At 34.3% G+C, this 21,527-nt stretch overlaps 1 protein-coding gene across 5 annotated transcripts in view; it reads right to left on the reverse strand.

The window, feature by feature from the left end:
- Positions 1 to 392: 392 nt before the first annotated feature.
- sept7a (septin 7a) overlaps positions 393 to 21,527 on the reverse strand; it is a 132,494-nt gene continuing 111,359 nt past the window's right edge. For 4 of the 5 annotated variants that reach the window (XM_039737688.1, XM_039737690.1, XM_039737692.1 and 1 more), the window contains 10 exons: positions 20,384 to 20,518; positions 16,808 to 16,925; positions 14,347 to 14,439; positions 14,118 to 14,214; positions 12,675 to 12,726; positions 11,894 to 12,019; positions 10,067 to 10,087; positions 7,543 to 7,678; positions 1,993 to 2,138; positions 393 to 1,526 (listed from right to left, as the gene is read on the reverse strand). In XM_039737688.1, the coding sequence (XP_039593622.1) occupies positions 1,487 to 1,526; positions 1,993 to 2,138; positions 7,543 to 7,678; positions 10,067 to 10,087; positions 11,894 to 12,019; positions 12,675 to 12,726; positions 14,118 to 14,214; positions 14,347 to 14,439; positions 16,808 to 16,925; positions 20,384 to 20,518 (964 nt within the window). In that variant the 3' untranslated portion in view covers positions 393 to 1,486. The remainder of the gene's footprint in view (positions 1,527 to 1,992; positions 2,139 to 7,542; positions 7,679 to 10,066; positions 10,088 to 11,893; positions 12,020 to 12,674; positions 12,727 to 14,117; positions 14,215 to 14,346; positions 14,440 to 16,807; positions 16,926 to 20,383; positions 20,519 to 21,527) is intronic. The other variant, XM_039737689.1, reaches the window with a different exon arrangement.

Consider the following 21,527-nt stretch of genomic DNA (forward strand, 5'->3'; position numbering starts at 1 on the left):
ATAAAACACTATTTTCTCACTTAATTATAGGCAGTTGATAGGATTCTTTCAGTTGGAGACAGACAAGTTTTTGCAGAAGTACTGCAATCCAGGATATTACAAACTCATATTTCAAAGAACACTTTTAACCCATCTGGGAATTACTGAAAATATTGCTGTTCAAGTTGCAGGAATGGTTTTAAATCCAATGCTTTCCAAGAGATACTGTGTATGTGAAGTGTTGCTCAGAAGGGTTTAAGTGTAGGCCATTCCTACATGCAGCGTGGGGACATTACTTACCTTCTGGATCTTGCCCCAAGTACATTTAGGCAATTTTAAACAAAACATACGTGACTGCTGAAAAAAAGCTTTAGTTGGGCAAAGACAGTAAAAAGATGATTTAAGAAAAAAAATTAGGAAAGCAATTTATTGTAGAATTTCAAATGAAAAATGTTAGAGCATACAAACAAGATAAAATGTGAGCATGGACATACAACTGCATTGAGAGCATCACAGTATTGTTTATTATGTGACTTTATACAATACAAAAAATACAGAACTGTGTGTGGTACATGAATATAAGCTACAGTAAATGATTAACTGTGGTCTTTTTTTGGGAATTCATAGTACCCAAAGTAGAGAGGGAAGGTCAACTGCACAATAATAAGCCAACATTCAATATTAACCTGACAACTGCCAATGCAGCCATTTTATTTATTTTTACAGGTAAACAAAAAGAAAATGTTAAGAAATAATTATGCAATCCCCATTATTTTCTAACGTACAAAACATATTTTAACTGGGCCAATACATGAAAAAAAAAATATATGTAACAATAAATGAAGACGTTATACATTGCAATCTCTAATTACTAGATGGAAAAAGAATATACTTAATAAAAAAGCAAAGAACACTTTATGAAGAGACTGCGATGCATGTTTACCAATATGTTTTATTTATGCATATTCAATTGTTTAAAGTATAATAGATATTTCAAAAATTTCAATGTTAACATTAGGCTATGCTGTATTATATGCTGCATGGTATGAGGTTTGTGTTATATTTAACAAAGCTTAGAAAACAAAAACAGCGGCAAATCTCACTCCCACCCCCCAACCCTTTTCTCCCAACAATAGTTTAACACAATGGAAGAACGAGTCATTTGTCTGTAAACAATCAACCACCAGAACATGACTGTACAATAGTAAAACATTTCCTCTGAATAAAAGGGTAGACATCAGCTTAAAATAACCAAAGAGACCCTTAGAATGTTGAATTTCTAAGTGCAGTTCATTCAAAACTTTACAAAACCTATCAAAATAAAAGAAACCAATTTACAAAGATGGCATTAGACTGGCTGTATGGCATGCTAATACATCCCACATTCTGAAAAGAATTGGTTTGAAAAAACAAACAAAAAAAAAAAAAACAAAAAAAAACAAAACTGAAGTCCTGGCTGGAATATTGGCAACTAGTACATCACAGGTTTGGTGGTCCTTTAAGGTCTTTAAAAGATCTTCCCCTTCTTTTTATTCTTTTCCAAAGTCCTAGGTTTAAATGGAAAATATAATTTAAACTTAATTAGGTTTTCATTTATTTGAAAATGGTTTTTAAAAAAAAAGTTACCGCTTTAAAAATGCAACTTTTATTTTTTTTATCCAAACAGCCTAATTGCAAAATGTAAATTTTGTGGCAGTGCCCAGTATTAACAAGATGTGGTACCCATTTAGTTTCAGGATGAGTCTTAACTCCATAATATTTGGGTTTATAGCCAAGCACACGGCCATTTTCATTCCTCATTACTCTGAACCGTTTATTAATGGAGCAGACACATTCAAACGGCACACAGACAGTAACTACATCAAACTCCATCTCGTGACACTATGAGGCAGCTGCAGTAGTCACTGCCTAGTCGTAGCATACAGTACACTGCATGACTCGCTTATTAAAGCAGTGCTTGCTGCAAAGCTTTTTTTGCTTAAAAAGAGCAGAAAATGTAAATAAATACAGTACCTGGATGCATCAAGTTTCTGCTGTTCTAGCATACGCTGCTGATTCTCCCAGCTTGCCTTTTCCTCCTCATACTGGCGACGTTTTTCTTCTAGCTCCTTGTGCTGGGCTTCCAAGTTCTTTTTCATTTGCTCATGGCGTCGCTGAAGCTAAAAAAAAAAAAAGTACATTTATTTCTGAGTAAATATTAGAGTGTTGGCAAAAGGTTCTTTCCCAGGCAATTTTTTATGTTCAATTAAGGATACATATACTTTGCACCTAACACAAAGAAGCCATCTGGGTCTAACTGAAGCCTGCATAAACCAACCTGGGGATGTGCGACACTGACAAAAATTGTATCTCCGTATTTTCTGGGACTTTGAGGATAATGATAATTAGATGATATTTTGCATTGTTGAAAAACTTATTTGTAAAGGTCTGATTGATCTATTGGTCTTGCTAACAGGATATTAGTTGAAGTTTATTAATTAGATTAATGGAAACAACAGTTAAGGAAAACTAGTCTTATTTATTCACTTAAAACTGAAGTAAAACACCACAAAAACATTAAAATCACCAGTCAAAAGTATTACTGAGATCAGATAGTGAATAAACCATTTCAAAGTGACCCACAGTATTTACATAAAAATTGCAATAATGCCAACAAAACTATTGTAATGAGAGCATTTTAAACAAAACTTACCCTTAATGTAAAAAGATATAAATCCAAAAGGAATAAAATACTAATCATAATTGAACTACAGGGCATGGACATTATAGTCTGGATAAACAAACTGTAAGGTGAATTGTACAGCATACAAGCAAGAACAAATATCTAACATACTGTACTATAGTGTAAAAAGTTCTGTCAAATACTGCACATGAAGAAAAAGAAAACTAGCATTTGTAGACAAGTTCTGTCATATATTTCACAAAGATACAAATAAAACCCAAATCTATAAAATTTTAAAATAGATTACTAACTTCAAGTTCTGTGCAATACTGAACAAAGACAGCAGAAAAAATAAAAACTGTCAAATTCTACTGAGGAAACTTCAAATTATGTGACAAACACCCTCTGTCCATAGCATCTGGCTCCAGAACAGCACGATTACATGTAACAGCATTTCCTCTGGTGCCGAGAGCCCTCTCAGAAGGGATGCACGGGTACTTTTTCTGCAAGTTTCCTCAATTTGGGAAATACACTTATGTTTTCCACCTCTCAAATGGATTTACATCACTGTATACCTCAGGTATCATTAAGCAGCTCTTGATCTCTATTTCAATGGCGGTGTGCAGAGACTCTCCTTCTCTGAACTGCTGTGTTTTGTTTTTTTTTTTTTTTTTTAATTGCTATCAAAAGAGTTTTTTTTTTAAACTTCCTCCCTTGTGTCATCACCTGCTCCAACTACAGCAGCTATAGGGGTGGGACGGAACAGGGTGAGGAGGTGGGGATCTGGGACAGTGTTTTAAATAATGAAAGAAAAAAATGTGCTTTGGAATCGAGGACACCCAACCAAGAGAGCTTGCAAAATTAATGCCACTGACAGGCATATGCTTCTTATGGAAATAAAAACAACTGGACTGACTGAATAATGTAGTTTGTTCGCAGATTAAATGATTCGTTCAAACCGATTTTTTTTTGTTGTGTACTAGATCAATTTCACTTAAATTGCACTTTCTAGGGGAACCCAAATTACTCAGTAATGACAATATGAAGCCTATGTCCAGAACAAGAAAGCCTCTTCCAGTGGTTTATCCATGGTGTAGTGTTAGCTCCGCTGTCTGTTGTTGCCTGTGTGGTCTTCAGGGAAGTAGAATGTTTGCAAGCAGTAGCTTTGCAGTTGTCAGGTTTCGTTAAAGAGAGGTATGGTTCAGATGTTTGGCCTGAGTATAAATCCACTGCTGTGGCAAAATATGAAACCTTCCACATCACAGTTTGGCAACGTGAATCATACAATTTAGGCAGAGCTGTTTGACTGAAATACTTTCAGCCAAACAATTTGTATCTTGGGTCTAAAGTATTCAAAATTTGTTTGAAACCATCCCTCTCAACCACTTCAACTGGCACCATATCTTCTGCGATGTAACTGGTGACAGTGTTTTGTCATTTCATGCCATCTGTTGCTTTTCTTGTCATACAGCACTTTTTGCAGAATGATTCTGCTAAAGTTTGCCAAGTGTGTTTTTGTTCTTGTACCTTGGGTGATTTAGACCTGTCATGGACAGCTGCCTCCTGAAGCTTTTTGTACTCCATGTTCTGTGGAGTATTTACTTTGCAAATGGTCTTTAACGGGAACCAATTTCCAACACAGTTTGCAGATTGCGTTCTTTTGAGAAATATCAGTCTTTTTAAAGCCAAACCACCTCCATGCGAGTGTAGATTTCAGGGCTGTTTTATGCCCTGGCACTATTTGCTCACTTATTTTTAGGCAGCTACACTAGCTTAACTTGTGGTGCTCTGATTGTGCACGCCTACGCACTTGCTTTCCACATGCACTATAGCCTATCTTGTTAGATTACAAGAGATAATGAATGCATGGACTCTCAAGGCATGTCTGCGATTGTTTTTTGCAAAGTGAATGACATACTCGATAATTTCAGCTCACACATCCTTAAAAACAACAATTAAGATATTATCGAAGACTATACATATCGCACACTCCTAAATCCGCACAATTGTATAATACTTTGTATTGTGTGTAATTGCTGCTACTTATTTTTAAAGCAAATAAATACATTTTTTAAGTCAGAGTTTAAATTGTTGTCTTTGTCTGCTGCTGTGGTACTAAGAAGCTACATAGTCCATTTTTTGTCTAGCTGCTGTCCCTTTAGGGCACTTGAGGAAAATCTTGTAAGCTTTCTCTTGGTAGTAAAACTGGGATGAAGTAAAGGTTTGGAAGTCAAAACAGGCCTTGTCAGCAAGCGGCCTGCCATTAGAGGTCCCTAGGGGTACACATATTCACACAATATGGGCAGTGAGACATGTGAGAGATTACAGGCAAAAGCTGTATGGCTGGTTTTAACATTTCCTCCTATTACTTATTAGAAAAAGACTAAGAGGTTAGTTGGTAACTTTTTGTGTTAAATGTATGCTATGGGTGATCTGACAAGATGATAAAACATGCAGCCCCTTAGCCGACAGCACACACCAAAACAAATCTCACAGAACAGTAGGGATTATTGATATGTCTTATTTGACATGTCATTGCTACAGCATACATTAGCAGACTGTGGCTTTGTGTTATTCTGCCTTTGCTGGGGAAGCAGTATTAGGAGATAATCCCTGATCATATTCCACTCACAATCATAAACCCACTGCACTGAGGGGCAAATGGCATCTTTATTGAAATAAAATCATCAGGGCAGATAAATTATGTAAAAAACCTCCAAAGATGATTAACTAATTCCTCCTTGGTCTTCTAGAATAAGTATTTAAAAAGTATATTTTAAGGGACCTAATAATATTATAATCGGGGTAAACTGCAAACAACAAGAATATTGCAAACCTGACAAAGAACATGCACAACTGCCTAAACTTGTTCTTTATTATACAAAGGCTAACACATCAAACAGAATTTAATCTAATCTCCAAGTGAGGTGGAATAACTGGTGTCAATCATACTATGAAAATGGAGTAAAAGCTAAGACCACAATGTGCTCAATAAATAGAAAATAAGCCTCCTATTCAATACAAATCAATTACTATAGCATACTATATTGGTCTGAATTTTAGTAATAAATGTTGCCTAAATAAACAGCACATTTAATAGCTTAGGTATACAGAAACATATTCTACACCGCTATATTAACATTATCTCTCTCAGAAATTTCAGGTGCCATTGATGTAGTTTAGAAATGTTACAGGGTTACAGCCAACTTCAATGAAAGATTTTTTTTCTGTCCAATTACATTAATGATAGCTGTACATTATAGAAAGAGAACCCCTTCCTAAAACTCTCAATCAAGCTTAACAAAAAAATAAAAGTTAGTTAAACTGCAAATCCTAAAGGTCGGATATTCTTTTATAGATTGATACCAAGATATTACCAAAATTCATAACTATTTTAATTAAAAATATCTTATTATTGTAAATAACGATACTCTTATTGCTTCCTCATTGTAATACAATTTATATTTTAATTATATCTGAGTTGCTTCAACCTGGGGTTGGTCCTACAGTTATCAAATAAAAGTATTACATTTTTAGCCCTAAAACCTCAATAAGCACAAGACGAGAGTAAAAAAAACTTAATGGAGATGTGGGTGACTGAAGTGACTGATTTAAGAAAAATGTAACCCTTAATGCTGATACACTGTTTTTGATTTCTATAAATGTATAGATTCATAAGATCTCAATTCAGGATGAACTTGCATAAAAGGATTACTGCCTGTTACATCTTATACGCAGGTCTGAATCTAAATGGTCTCTTTTTGCTGTCTCACATTAACTTAAATATGCTGAGCTTACAGTCCCACAATGGGTTTAATATTCATTAAAAATAAACTTTAGGACGATCCCTGCCACATATTAAACAAGGTTTACTTAGCTGTTCCAATCAGTTATCACTAGCTGATGGAAATCAATGCTGCTGAAATTAAAATTCTTCTCATTAAGTTTTTAAGCACAATTCTATTTATATAAAATGTATTTATTTCCATACAACAATACATTCTCTAACACATCTAACCAGTTCAAGATCATGCAGTCAATGATAATTGCAGCAGCACCGGATGTAAAGCTGAAGCCAGTTCTGGAATGGATCAATTGAAGGGACAAATCAAGCACAAAAACACTAGAATAAAGTCGCATTTATACTAGAATTTTGTACATTAAAATTGGACAGCCAAATATTTTTCAGGAATGAGGAACAGTACTGTCAAAAGGCACTACACATTCTAAACAAGTTTCAACTTTGCTACTGAGTGATGAGTAGATGTAGATTCTTGTTTTAAGTCACACAGTTCTAAATCTACACTGGTATGACTTGCTATGAAACCCCTTCTCTTCAATTGCATTATTTTGGTCAAACAAACTCAAGGAAATGTCTACACATCAAACTAGAAATATTAACATTAGTACCAATTTTAATAGCTATTCCTATTTCCCTAACTTTTTCAGCATTTAATAATTATAATATGAATGGAAAGAAAACTCTGAAGAACTTCTCTACTGATGTTATAACCTTATTGGAAGAACGTAACTTTTAATGTAACATAACATCCACCTAACCACCACCATCTGAAATCGCATTCAATAGCTTTGATGTCCCTGCTTTGCATTTGGATTCTACTTCTTGTTTTTGCAAATCGTATTTGTCCAATCTGCATTTGTGTTTGAAGGTTCTTTGCACTTGTAATTTCTCAGACGTCTGCTCCCCAACAAGACCAGGGGTGCAATTTAGTTCTATGTTGTTACTTGTGGAATTGTTCTCAGAGTTAACATTAGAAAAAGGGTATCCATTATAATAATAAATAATACAGTTGTATGTGAAGAGATACTTTAGGTTTCAAAATCCACTTTGTGAATGTAAATCTGAAAGTTAAAGTACTTCCTCTGGAATAAAGGCATACCTCAGTCTCAGAGTCTTTCAATTTCTGTATTTTTTCCTTAACTTTCATTTCAAAGACCTGTTCCATTTCCATTTCCATTTTTTTCATTTTAGCAACATGCTCTCTTCTCTCTTCTTCCATCTGTGCTAGAGGACTTCTGTAGGCATAACAAAAAGAAAAACAACAAAGAAAAAGTTTAACTAAAATACAGATTTAAATTATGGTTAACCAACACCACCGTAAAAAGGCAGGAAATAGTACCCACTGCAATGATGCAATTTCCGTCACTGGCAAATAGGCACTGGTCAAAAAATGTACTATGTATTACAGAAAAAAAATACATTCGGAGGTAGCTTATATTTTGAACCTTGATCATTTGTCCAAATAAAACATTTTACTGGTCAATATTACGTTTCTGTAATATTAAAATATGCTGCACAAAAAAACACCCCTGAGGAACAACCTGTACATTTTAAATTTAAAGCAATCAAAGTAAAAGATATTTAGAAAGTAGCATTAGTATTTCTAAAAAGCAGCAAAGCAAATTCAAAATGACTGGAATTACATCATTGCTTTTGCACTTAACAAGAAGAAATAAGATGACAGAAGCAGTTCCCTCAGTGAAGTCCAGTGGTTCACAAAAAGTAAGGAGCAGTACATCACATTCATTAGAAAGCAAGATGTGCTTAGTAGAATAAAGGAATAGCATTTAATATACCCAGAATCAAGGGATAAAAAGAAATGAGAATAAACAGCTCAAATATGTCCAAATAAGTAAGCACACACATTCGCATAGCTTATATCACAGGCAAGTCACTGCTTTTTTTGCCTCATGACATAAAATGATTACTATAGAAATTACTTTTCTAAACTGAGATGTCACTAAACATGGATAAAAACAAAACTGCCTATCTTTAGCACTTAACTGCTGTTCCAGATCTGAGGAGAAATAAGGGAGGATGTACAGAATTACAATTAAATGGTGCAAGTAGTTTTCAAAGTTTGGAGGTACATTTGCCATACTTGGGTATTTGCCTTCTGAAAAAAATGAACTCAAACTTAATAAAAATCTATGTGAGTAACTCAAACTTAATAAAAATCTATGTGAGTAACTCAAAGTCTATGCAACTAGAATGTGTTATTTGCCTGAAGCTCAAGCTATATATTTGATTAATGAAGATTCCTTAACCTTAAGTGAATATACAACAGACGTAGTACTAGCCTGATTTCAGCAGATTTTTTTTTATTTTAAAACCCTATCTCCCCGACCTGGGGCACGCTACGCTCCAGCCACTTTGCGTCTCTGCCACTTGCGTTGTGTAGGGGGGTTGAACGCATGCTAAGGAGTTGCGGATGGATCAGTTCCTGCCTTTCTGCTGCTGCCGCTCAGCTGCGTGTTCTGCTTGTCGCATTGCGCATCGATCATTTAAATGGAAAAGGCATTTGTAGAAAACAATTAGAAGAGTATAATGTACACGACAAAGTAAAAGTACAATGGATGTTTTGATAATGACTGGAGTAAGTGCCAAAAAACAAAACAAACACACTAATACACAGGGATTTTAAATCCAAAAAAGTTATTTTAAATAATAAGACAATTTTGTAAGTGCTTATGCTCACTGTGTCAGTGCAAATCAAAGGTAATTTTCCGTTTTACAAAGAACACTTGCAAAAACTGTATAATGAACTTTCACTGTGTATATTTGGTAGAGCATAAAACAAGTATATTAGGTCGTAGAGCTATTTATTAATTATCCACTTTACCTTCTATTTGTAAGTACAGTAATCAGCTTCATATTTAAGATGACAAACATGACTGTTGACCATTTGTAAATAACACTTAAGTGAGTGCCGAGCTATTCAATGTAATGCAGATGCAACACAATGTGTAGGCAACAATAATGGCACATACTACTGCAAATATTTAAGCCAATGAATACAGTAACCAGCTTGCTGTACAAAATTGTTCATACTCTAAATGTAAATTGACTTGTTGCAGTTTCTGACCAGCTTAAATTGAATATTCAAAGTAGAACAATAAGCTGATAAATTAAAATGAGATTCTCCATTCGATTCAAGATTCTATAAATTCATGCAAAAAGCTTAGAAATGTTAAGGCTTAGAGGGTGAGGAAAATATGAAAGGTATTTTAAAAACCCTAAGATCATTTCAAAAAGGATAGCTGTTTACAAGAAAAAAGAAGGAAGACTTATTAATAATAAAGCAAGAGAGGCTCTAGTTTTGGAAAGACACTACTTTAATAAAGTACAAATCAACTGTATTATGGGTCTTTCTAGGTTAGAAAAAACTCTAGATATTGATTCTATAGGCAAAGGGCAATTTTCATTTAATTTCCCAGTTGAAAGAAATTCTTATATTTATCTCACAGCTGCTCTTTTCCTCAGGGATAAAGCTAAAACCGACTAAGCATGGAAAAGCAAAAGCAAGAAGCCAGCTCCAATGGTGTTAAGGAAAATTTTTTGTGTAAACATTAATAGACTGAACTGATTTTTAAGTTTGGGAAATACTTAAAATGACCACTTACATGCCTTCAACTGTGTCATATCTAAAAAACAAAAACAAATAAACTTAGCATGCTAAAATGAACTCATGCACTAAAAAGCAAATATTAAAAGGCTTGTACAAACAAATGGATAGCATGGTAATGAAACTGAAAATGTATCTGATATGGCAATTAATACCGCTGAAACTAAAAAAAACAATATTGTGTTACAACCCAGCAGATTAGTAGCAGCTTCACACTGCATTGCTGAGGGTTAGCTTATGTTTCTTGATTTAGTGATATGCAGAGCAATGATAGTGTTAAAGCTCATTTAACATGCGGGCTTATTTAGCAGCAAAGTAACCCATGGTGGGCCTGTAATCCTAACCATATTGTTTTTAATTTTAGCAGAATGTGTACTCCAAAGATACAAATAATTACATGTAGACTGATATCATTACATAATTCATGGTTTTAAATTATGCACACAAATACTTGGAATAAAAAAACATTTAAGACTATATTAAACTATATAAATGCATGATTATATGAACGAATGTGCATTACATATTATACACAAAAACAGTGGATATATAAAGTACCACCACCACCGAACATTTGTACAAAAAATGTATATACAGTATCTAATACTTGCCTGATGCCTTGTTCTTCTTACTGGCACTCTGAGCCTGAGCTCAGCGAAGAGTACTAAATCTGCATGGATAGGATAAGTTGACACTGGTGCAAAGCATGTGTGGGATACACGATCTACTGTGCTTGCCTAAAGAAAGCCCTTCACAACACATTTGTTAGATACAGTTCTGGTGTACTTAAATGATTTTCATGACCATCTGTAGAAGTAGAATTATTTTTGACTTACAATGGGAGTGAGAACTTCTCAAACCAGGCTAAGATATGTTAAAACAATACACTCTGTAACTGCATGGAAATAGAGAAGCTTTTTTTGGTTAAACCAATAATCTTACCCTCTTCATTATTACCACCCCAACATATAGTCCAGATTAGTGGAGTATCTGAGCAACTGCTGACTGACTCAGTTTCTCCCAACTCATTTGTGGCACAATGCAAACACATACGAGTTTGTTTTTTTATTCTCTTTACTGCTTTTCTGGCAAGTTTTGTTCTTACCTGACCTCTGGGGTTTAGGAGACAACCTGTTCTTTGAAGATTTTGGGTAGTATGAGTCCTCAATTTACTGATAACTGATTTAACAGTGCATCTTGGGATTCTTGGTAACCTTCAAAGGCTTTTTATATCCTACATATGGACTTATGTTTGTCACCTATGCTCTTGAGTTCTTGGGGAAACACTTTCCTTTTCATAGTATACATTGTCCAAGAGTGTGACCTCATTCATAAAGGTCTATTCACCCTTACAAAGGCAAGTATATTCAATTTAAATGGCTGTGTGCACAACACAAATTGTTCAACTTCTGAAGACAACAAGCTGAGGCTATATTTTTAATGATAAAATGTCAGTAAATGCTAAGTAGGTGAATTGTTTTCAAAGTTAAGTTTTTCAGGTTTGTATATATGATTTACTTTAAATATATATATGACTATAGTACCACAAAATATTAAGAAGTTTTGCTAATCATACAAAAAAAAATGAATGCTCATATCAGTTCTAATATAGCAAATGTTGACGGCAGATTGTGAAAACTTTGTACACCCACTGTAAATATGTATATATGCATGTTGACATTGAGACTGGGGGCCTGAAGCAACATCATATAAACTTATCCAGTGCAAACTGAGTTACGACTGGTTCTTTTCGAGGAAAGAAACCACTGCCAAAATACAGAACACCAAATTAATAAACAAGTTCTGAAAAAAAATGCAGACTCACTTTGTGAGCTGTCCTTTGTTTTTATTATTGTCTACTCCATTGTATGTAACAGCTGCAAGTTTCCTGCTCCTGTAGTTCTCATAATGTACATTATTGGTGACATCTTTCAGGTCCTGCATATGAGTTCTGCGAAACAAATTAAACATTTTTGTTTTAAGTAAAGCACAGTCAAATACCAGATGTACCACCAGTAAGGATTATTTATAATCTTAACAAAATTAAGAACAAAAATAAATAAAAGCCAAAAAAACTACATAACTACTTCTATAAAAATAAATCCACAGGCATTTTATGTATATTGCAAAGTTAAGAAGTGAAGAATAATTTTTTTTAAATGAAGAGGTGGACTATTATCATTACAGACTGAAATCAGGACTCTGAACCTATGATTAACCATACAGCTGAAGTAGCTCCTATTTTTTGTCATGCTTATAAAGGATCACGGAGAGCTGTTGTAATGACTGCTGTGAACTATTAGACACCAAGTCTCACTCACACTGGTCCTGTATGGATGTACCAATCAACTTAACATGCATGTCTTTGGAATGCATGTAGAAAATCAGAGTACTAGGAACAAGACCATGAAGGCGGGAAAGAACATGCAAACTCCATAGTGACAGCGACAGGGTGCCATTCTGAATTTAGGAGTCCGGAGCTGTGAAGAAGCAGCACTAAACACTGTACCAATATGCTACCATTGAGATTAACAAAGAAATTATATAAAGCAGACTTTAAGCAATTTACTTTCAAAACATTAAACTAACAAGACATCACCCTCTACCTGATGAGCATGTTTCGCAGAATTGTAAAGTCACAGTGTTCTCCATTTTCAACTGCAAAAAAAGAGGAAGATCGGTTTGCTTTTGGGAGAAATACATAAAAACATGCTGACTGTGTATCAACAATGATAGGGTAAAGGACAATGCTTCTGAAATTACTCACTCCCTAGATATTACTAGAGATGCAGCAAATCAATAAAAAAAGATGATTAAAAACTATCCAAACTTTTCAAAATCCACTTATCTAATTCAGGGTCACAGGGAGCCAGTATACACCTTGGCAGCACTAGAGACTAAGAAGGAAGCGACCATGTTATGTTTAATCATTAAATAATGACAGTTTTTCTTTAACTTTTGTTTAATTATAGATGGAGAAATATCACATATAAAGAATGTTTTTTGTTTTAATTTTTATTTAATAGCCAGCCTTTCTTCCTTTTATATATTAAAAACCGAGTAAGAATATATATAGGGTGATCATATTATAAATTGTATTAAATATCAGAAACAGCTAAAATACCCGACCTTAGCATTTCATATTTTTAATGTCATTCATTATAATAATTCACTTTTTGAGACAGGAAGTATTGTAATAATTATACAATAAATATAGAATATGGTGAGTCTAACTATGGAAGATATATTCATAAAGCCAGACTGTTAATTGAAATGAAAGCACTTTTACCATGTAAAAAACAACAACAATATTCATAAAAATGTCTACTAGCAGCAGCCATGATAATTTTGGATTCAACACTAATGATCATAAGAGCTCAGAGAAATATTCTACATTAAACACACTTTTACTTGTTAACTCAATAAGCAGTTGTTAATCACGCTTAAAACATTTAAACTTTTCTTCGAATGATACCTTAATTTCATATAATTTAATTGCAAAACAACATTTTATAGTAGAAAATGCAATGTAAAACATTTAGTAAGTACAGTAAAAACTGGAAGCTCAATTATAAAAAGGAGATACAACATAGTTACCTGTACTTCCAATGTATAATTAGGTTAAAAAATTAGCAATATGTGGTGTACTATGTAATGGAATCGCCAACACAAAAACACACACAAGATATTGCATAATTGGTTTCATTAAACTGACTAATGTCCTAGATCACAATATTCATCGCATGTACAGTATTATTGCTGCTGATGGTATGTGGGACATGCAACAAACTTCAAAAATAGAATTTAAAGTTGATAAAGCCAAGGATGGAGGCATCAGTCGTGCTATGCAAGTCTACTTCATTGGACACTTAGGACATAAGCCCATGCACTGTTCTCTTTATAAAGAGCAAACTCTTTCTTTAGGTTATTACTAGTAAACAAAGCAATAAAATCAAACTCATAACTCATGTAACAGATGCTGCCTGGATAAGCGTTCATTTAAAATTAAAAATTAGCTTACTACAATCAAATAGATTTCAATGTTTTACCTTCTGCAACACCCCATGGATACTGTCTCCCTCTAACTCGTTTGCCATTTACTTCAATGATGGTATTACTGCCTACTACTGCCAAAGGTAGACGATCCTGCAAAACAAAAAACAGAAATATTTTAAACTTGATACCCTTTACACACAACTCCATACTGCAGACACATATTTCAGTACACCATTTAAATACTGTTAAAATGTAAAGAAACTTAAGACATATGAAACATACCTTTATTTTTTTAACTATTTTGCTTTCTTCTTCATCATCTGTTTCAGGGAACTCATAAATTTTGATTTTATGGTCCTGGATTTCTTTCATTATCTAAGACGTAAGATAAAAGTTTAAGAAGAACTGTCACTCTCATGGTTAAAAAAAAGGGCAAGAACCTAAACTAGATTACCTCTGATTTATCACAATACTATTTTTAGCTTATATAACACAAGACAATGTCCAAAATATCTGAATAGTACAGGTGTTAATGGAATGCAATCTCTACATATGAGCAATTACTGCAATGAACACTACAGATCAAAGGGTGTTTTACAGGAATTCTGAAATGAATGGATGAATCATCAATAGACAAGTCTGATTTCACAAAACTATGAAAAACATGGGGCAGAAATCAGGAAAACTACAGAGTCAGGAGTTTGTGGCATTGGAAATGTTACTTAATTTGACTTGTCCATTAAATACCACTCTTCAGTTGGTGTTATTAAACAGGTAGTATCTTTTTCATATAAAGGTGAAAACATGAAACCTGAGAAAGTGATTTTCTAGCCGTAACGATTTAAAGTGTGTGTATTTACAAATCAACTTTAAAAAAAAAAAAAAACTTTTGGGAAGTGGAATAAAATTGCATTATCCACAGAATATTTTTAGAGACTGGATGTGCAATCTCTTCACAGATATTAATGTGGTTGCTACCATTGCATAGGAAGCTTTGTCATAACCTGAAAATCCAGAGTTTAATTATTTATGCATAATTATTTGATTTCAATTAATATACTGTACTGTATACTGATATACACTTCCATCCACACATACCTACTTTGAACACTCCTTTTAAGTAATACAAGTATGCAGTTTGACAAAACAAGGATTGCAGGAGCTGAACATATGCATACATTAAAATAATAAAAAAAAAAAAGCACAGATTGTAGATTTTATTACTCTACTCATGACTAAAGGCATTTAACTCCCTTACTGTCTAGGCCAGTGATTCTTAACCTTTTTTGAGTCACGGACACCTTTAAGAATCTGATGAAAGCTATGGACCCCCTTTCCCAGAAATATTCACATAAACACAACTTTGCATGTGATGAATATAATGTACTTATGGAGATTTGATTGTCTCATACATATGACATACACAAAGTATTAATAAACCTCAAACAATCTAAAAAAAAAAAATGCTCCTTTTTTATGCAAAAAGTAATGGCCACTCATTATAATTATGAAATACAATCTTCTTCTGCAAATTAAAACAGATCTACCACTACTACGTTTACTACTACCATTATTACTACTACATCTACTCTAAAATCAACAGTACCGGGTTGAATAGTGATATAAATGTTCATTTTTATCTGACCCTCATGGACCCCTTGAAACCTCATCCGTGGACCTCAGATTAAGAACCCCTGGTCTAGGCAGTATGGAGACTGCAGCAAATATATCCTGCCCTTCACGGCTAATATCCGTCATTATTTCCCTGCACAGCTTCTGCAGCTGCTGATTTTATTTTCAACAGTTCTTGCATTACACACAAAGTTAACATTTTATTTGCCTTATTAACTGCGTGTACACACTTCCTTAAAGAAATTTTTGATTGGGCAATATAGAATCATTGATCTTGTACGTATGACTTGATGATTATGATATTTGTTTTAATCTACTGATGTATTTTGCACTTCTCTACATTAAACTGCATTTTGCAGGTACCCACCCAATTTTAAAGGAGATTGCTCTGCAAATTTTCAGGTATTTGCTACTCTTCCAAATTTGGTCTCATCTGCAAATTTCACAAATGTGCTAAGTATACAAAAATCTATGTAATTAAATTTAAAAGTGGAGTTGTCAGAGATACTTTAATGCTACATCATACATGTTTATGTATGTCTAATTTACTACTTCTACAGGCATGTTGAACTAATTCCTCTGTGTGCAGATGCATCACACATGCAAACAAGTTTTGTTCTCCAAAAGTCATTTAAATCATTTTTTTAGAATATACATCAACAACATGGGGCCTGGAAAAGGAATCAACCTTTGAAGATGCACTAATACACTGTACAGTATGTCAGGTCTCACTTGCTAATTGGCAATCTACCTACACAAATACACAAGGTAGGTTAAAAAAAAAAAAACACTGCATGTTACAAAAACTGATTTTTCCCAGTGGATGACACTTTATATTGAACTCTCTTTTCCTAAGCACAACTAAATCAGCAGTGAGGATAAAACATACATTTTTTTTTCTTTACAAATTAAGAATCAGTTACTGTAATCGTAACAAAAAAAAAAAATCAAAACACACAGATAATGGATTACTAAATAAATAATTTGTCTTGGTATTTTATTTCAGAAGTAATTTAATAGGAAACTACTGACAGTTTAAACTATAATAAGCATACTTCACAAGACACTAATATTATATCTGTGATGAAAACCGGGATAGTCCAATGCCTACCTGCTTCTTGAATTGTTGGCACTCCTCTGGTGTAAGTGTATCAGCTTTGGCAATAAGTGGAATGATGTTTACCTTTTCATGCAACCTTTTCATAAATTCAATGTCCAAGGGCTTCAACCTGTCAAGTCAATATAAAGATGAAGGAGCATATTAAAAGGTTTGAACTATCGACAGCCAACACCCACATTTTAAACTTTTCAGTTCGTATAATAAAAACACCAGTGGCTTTCTGGAACATTAAATTGCAGGATATTATGGGGAAAAAGCAAACCACCATATAGATTACTGGGCTCACCCAACTGTAACAGACTAAATTACTTATCAATTATCAAATATTCATGCATCTCATTAACTCCTACTGGGATACATGCATTACAACATATATTAATTTAATAGAACTACTAGACTCCTCAGAGAATAAGGTAAAATTATATGAAATCATTAGGTACAAATTTCTCATTGCTAGACTGTTGTGTTTTAAAATTTCTTAAAGATATACACTGGCATGCAAATGTTTGGTCACCTATGCTTAAAATGTCTGTTACTGTGAATAGTTAAGTGAGAAGATGAACTAATCACCAAAAGGTATAAAGTTAGAGATGACACATTTCTAACATTTTAAGCAAGATTACATGTTTATTTCCATTATTCACAGGTACAAAAATACCTAAAAATGAAAAGGGCTTAAAGCAAAACTTTGGGCACCAGACATAGTCAGTACTTAGTAACACCCCTATTCGCAAAAATCGCGGCTTGTAATTGTGTTTTGTAGCCAGCTAAGAGTTTGTCATTTCTTACTTGGGTTACTTTTGCCCTTTAGACCTTGCAAACGGTTTCTAATTCTGCAAGATTCTTGGGCTGTCTTGCATGCACTGCTTTTTTGATATCTATCAATAGATTTTCAATGATGTTTAGGTCAGGGGACTGTAAGGGCCACGGCAAAACCATCAGCTTGTGCCTCTTGAGGTAATACATTGTAGATTTTGAGATGTGTTTCGGATCATTATCTTGCTGTAGGACCCATCCTCTTTTTAACTTATACTTTTTTTTGTAGATAATGTGACATTTACTTTCAGAATTTGCTGGTATTTATTTGAATCCATTCTTCCAATGACATGTTCCCTGTTCAGGAGGCTGCAACACAAGCCCAAAGCATGAGCACCTCCATGCTTAATAGTTGGGGGACAGGTGTTCTTTTCCTGGAATTTGGCACCCTTTTATCTCCACACATACAATACAATACAGTTTATTTTTGTATAGCCCAAAATCACACAGGAAGTGCCGCAATGGGCTTTAACAGGCCCTGCCTCTTGACAGCCCCCCAGCCTTGACTCTCTGAGAAGACAAGGAAAAACTCCCAAAAAACCTTGTAGGGAAAAATGGAAGAAACCTTGGGAAAGGCAGTTCAAAGAAAGACCCCTTTCCAGGTACTGTAGGTTGGGCATGCAGTGGGTGTCAAAAGAAGGGGGTCAATACAATACACAGAACAGAACAAATCCTTAATACAGCATAATAAAAATTTTAGAAGTACGGAGCAGAATTGAACAGTAGATGATATCACATAATAAGATCTGGATATTTTTTTTAGAGTCCTGGAGACCTCATCCATCAAGCTGCCTCCCCATTTGGTCATTCCACGGCTGAAACATTGCTCGGCCAGCCAATCCGATGAAAGGACCCCTTTTTCCCCATGATTCCTGTGATCCTCCATCAGGGATGACTTTACCACAGGCAGGCAAACAACAAGTGCACATACCTTTGGACATTGTGGCCAGAAAGTTCTATTTTGAATTAATTTACAATCTTCAGGTGCTAAATTTTGTGGCTTGGAAACATGAAAGGTTTTCTTCTCAGGACTCCACTATGAAGGTCATACTTGTTGAAGTTTTACTAAAGAGTAGAACAGTGCACCAAAACTCCAAAGTCTGTTAAATCTTCCTTAAGGTATTTTGTAGTTAAATGATGGTTTTACTTGCCTTTCTAGCAATCCAATAAGCAGTTCTTTCAGAAAGTTTTTTTTGGTCTTCCAGACCTCAACTTGACCTCCACTGTTCCTGTTAATTGCCATTTCTTAATAACATTAAGAACTAAGGAAACCGCTAACTAAAAATACTTTGCTATCTTCTTGTAGCCTTCCCTGCTTTGTGAGCATCAGTTATTTTATTTTCCAGAGTGCTGGGCAGCTACTCAGAGGAGCCCATGCTTGCTGATTGTTGGGACAAGGTTTGAGGAGTCAGAGAATTCATACAGGTATGTTATTTGCATCACCTGTGGTTTCCTAACAATGACTGTTAACAAGCCACCGCCCCAACAAGCTAATTAAGGTCAGAGACCTTGGGAAAAGTTATCTGAAACCTCACATATCTTGGTGCGCCCAATCCTTTGCATGGTGCTCCTTTCCTTTTTACATTGTACAACTGTATAAAACAAAAAAAAAATACTAATCTTGAATAAAATGCTGAAATGTGTCATCTTTAATTTTACGCCTTTTGTTGATCAATTCATCTTATAATGATGCTTATAATGGTTAAAGCAGCACAATCTCATGGATATCACTGTTTTTACTGTATATATAACACACACTGCTGGTTGTACTCGTTATACTGTGCCATGAATCTGAGAAAGTTCTAACACTTCTTTTCTTAGTGTTCCTATAGTACATGCTCCAGTATCTCAGTCTCACCAAAGTACTCTTTTCCCACTATTTAGTTTACTCACTGCCTGAACATAAAATATACTATTATAAGGTGGGGTTATACAACCAATTTTATTAGGGTCTGTCAGAAGTTGATTTATTATTTCTAATATTTGATTTAATTCAGTTGTTGAAACTGGACATGTATGTTCCTTGTCAAATTGCAGGTCTATGCCATATTGTAAAATTGATTTTTCTCTATAAAGCACATTGCAAGGGAGAGTGGGAAGTGGGGAGGGCATGGGACTGGTGCAAACACTTTTCTCTTTTTTCCTTCTTCAGATCCGCTAAATGTTCAAATGGTTTTTATTCACTCTCCATCTCATACTCAAGGGCACATTACAAATTATGGGGAAATGCATGTAAAACAAAACTGATAAAGCACTTCTTCACAAAAAGGATAGTGGGCATCTGAAACAAACTAGACTCACTTATTTGAAGCTGAACCCTTGACCATTTTCAAAATACATCTGTCCAAGATACTGAGACAACCTGACTATGAGCTAACCAAAAACACGAATAGAGTGAATGATATTAGGCTCTTAAATCAAGTTCATCAATTTAAACCACACACAAAGACATAGTTATGTTACTCCAGACAGTAAAAACTATGAAAATGCCAAAATTATTTTATTTGTTCCCTCTATGTTCCCTTCTAATCAAGCTAATAAAATTTGCACAAGCAAAATTCTGTATGAAATTCTGTACTTATTTCCATGTAAATTTAACATCTCACGAACCGTATCTTTAACAATAATAAACATTTATCATTAATTAAAACCAGCGCCACTACTAAAAAAAAGCATAACCCCATTTGGTCCCATATTTACATGTATTTTATGAAAGCAAAAATAGAATTTAAACATATTTGTAATACTAACCCATGACCTGAAGGTGCAATAAAGTACAAACAGCAATGTACTCTGTTGTCTGGCATCTGACGTCTGTTGACACGTGACTCTGCATTTAGATAATCTTCAAATTTACTATCAATGTGGTCAATGACAGGCTGCCAGCTAGAAGACAAAGTAAGTATTAATGAGAAAACATGCCATAACATTTTAAATTATCACTAATAACAAATGGGTAACCTACTGTAGGACTTCAAAAGCCAGGGATTGACACTGGAGATAGTCCACTAGTCTCAAGCTACACTTTAAAAATTTCAACTAGACAGGTGACATGACCACACACTTAACAAAAGTGTGCAGAACAGAGTTTGAGGCTTGTAGTTTATTCATGCAAGTATAATGAGTTGGTCCTGACAATGATTGGCTGTTTCTTATCTCTAACGTGACAGTGTGGCTTTGTACATTCCATAGTTTCATTAGATGCATTTAATACCTCATCTTTAGAAGCCACCGGCTCTGTTCGATTTTCTGACATACTTGCATGTTTACTTCTCAAACTACTTTATCATTTCACTTCTATGAATACATGCATTTTAAATACTTCTGTCTTCCCTTTCAGAACAGAAGTCGTGAAAATTTCTAAAGGTCTAATTTTTCACTTTGAAGTTGTAGCATGGTAATCAAAGTTACAAGTACTAAAGCTGGAAGAAGCTGAAGGATGTTTAAGTACTATGAGTCACTTTTTTGTTTTGTTTTACAACTATCTGTTGTGTGGATCCAAACGTTTTCCTTTTCTTTTCCCAATTATCATTTATTTCTTCCATTGGTGTTTGGTTATGCTGAATAGTATATGTTCTTCATCCTGATGCAAAAAATAAAACTTGTAAAACTTAAAAAATAAGTCAAGGAATCATTACGTGTACAAAATTGTATCAGATTTTTTTTATTCAAAGTAGCCACCTTTTGTTGATAGAACAGTCAAACTGTAGTAACCCTTTTGATACAGAATGCCAGTCACTCTGTGCAAGTCACCAACTGTGCCCCCAGCAAAAGAACCCAAGACCATCACAACAGTTGGTATCACACGCTGAGAAACCATCCTTTTACCAACTCGATGGCATACAAATACCCTACATGATGAACCGAAGATTTCAGATTTTGAATTATCAGTCCA

Source organism: Polypterus senegalus, chromosome 15 (assembly GCF_016835505.1).
Source record: "Polypterus senegalus isolate Bchr_013 chromosome 15, ASM1683550v1, whole genome shotgun sequence".
Taxonomy (NCBI): domain Eukaryota; kingdom Metazoa; phylum Chordata; class Cladistia; order Polypteriformes; family Polypteridae; genus Polypterus; species Polypterus senegalus.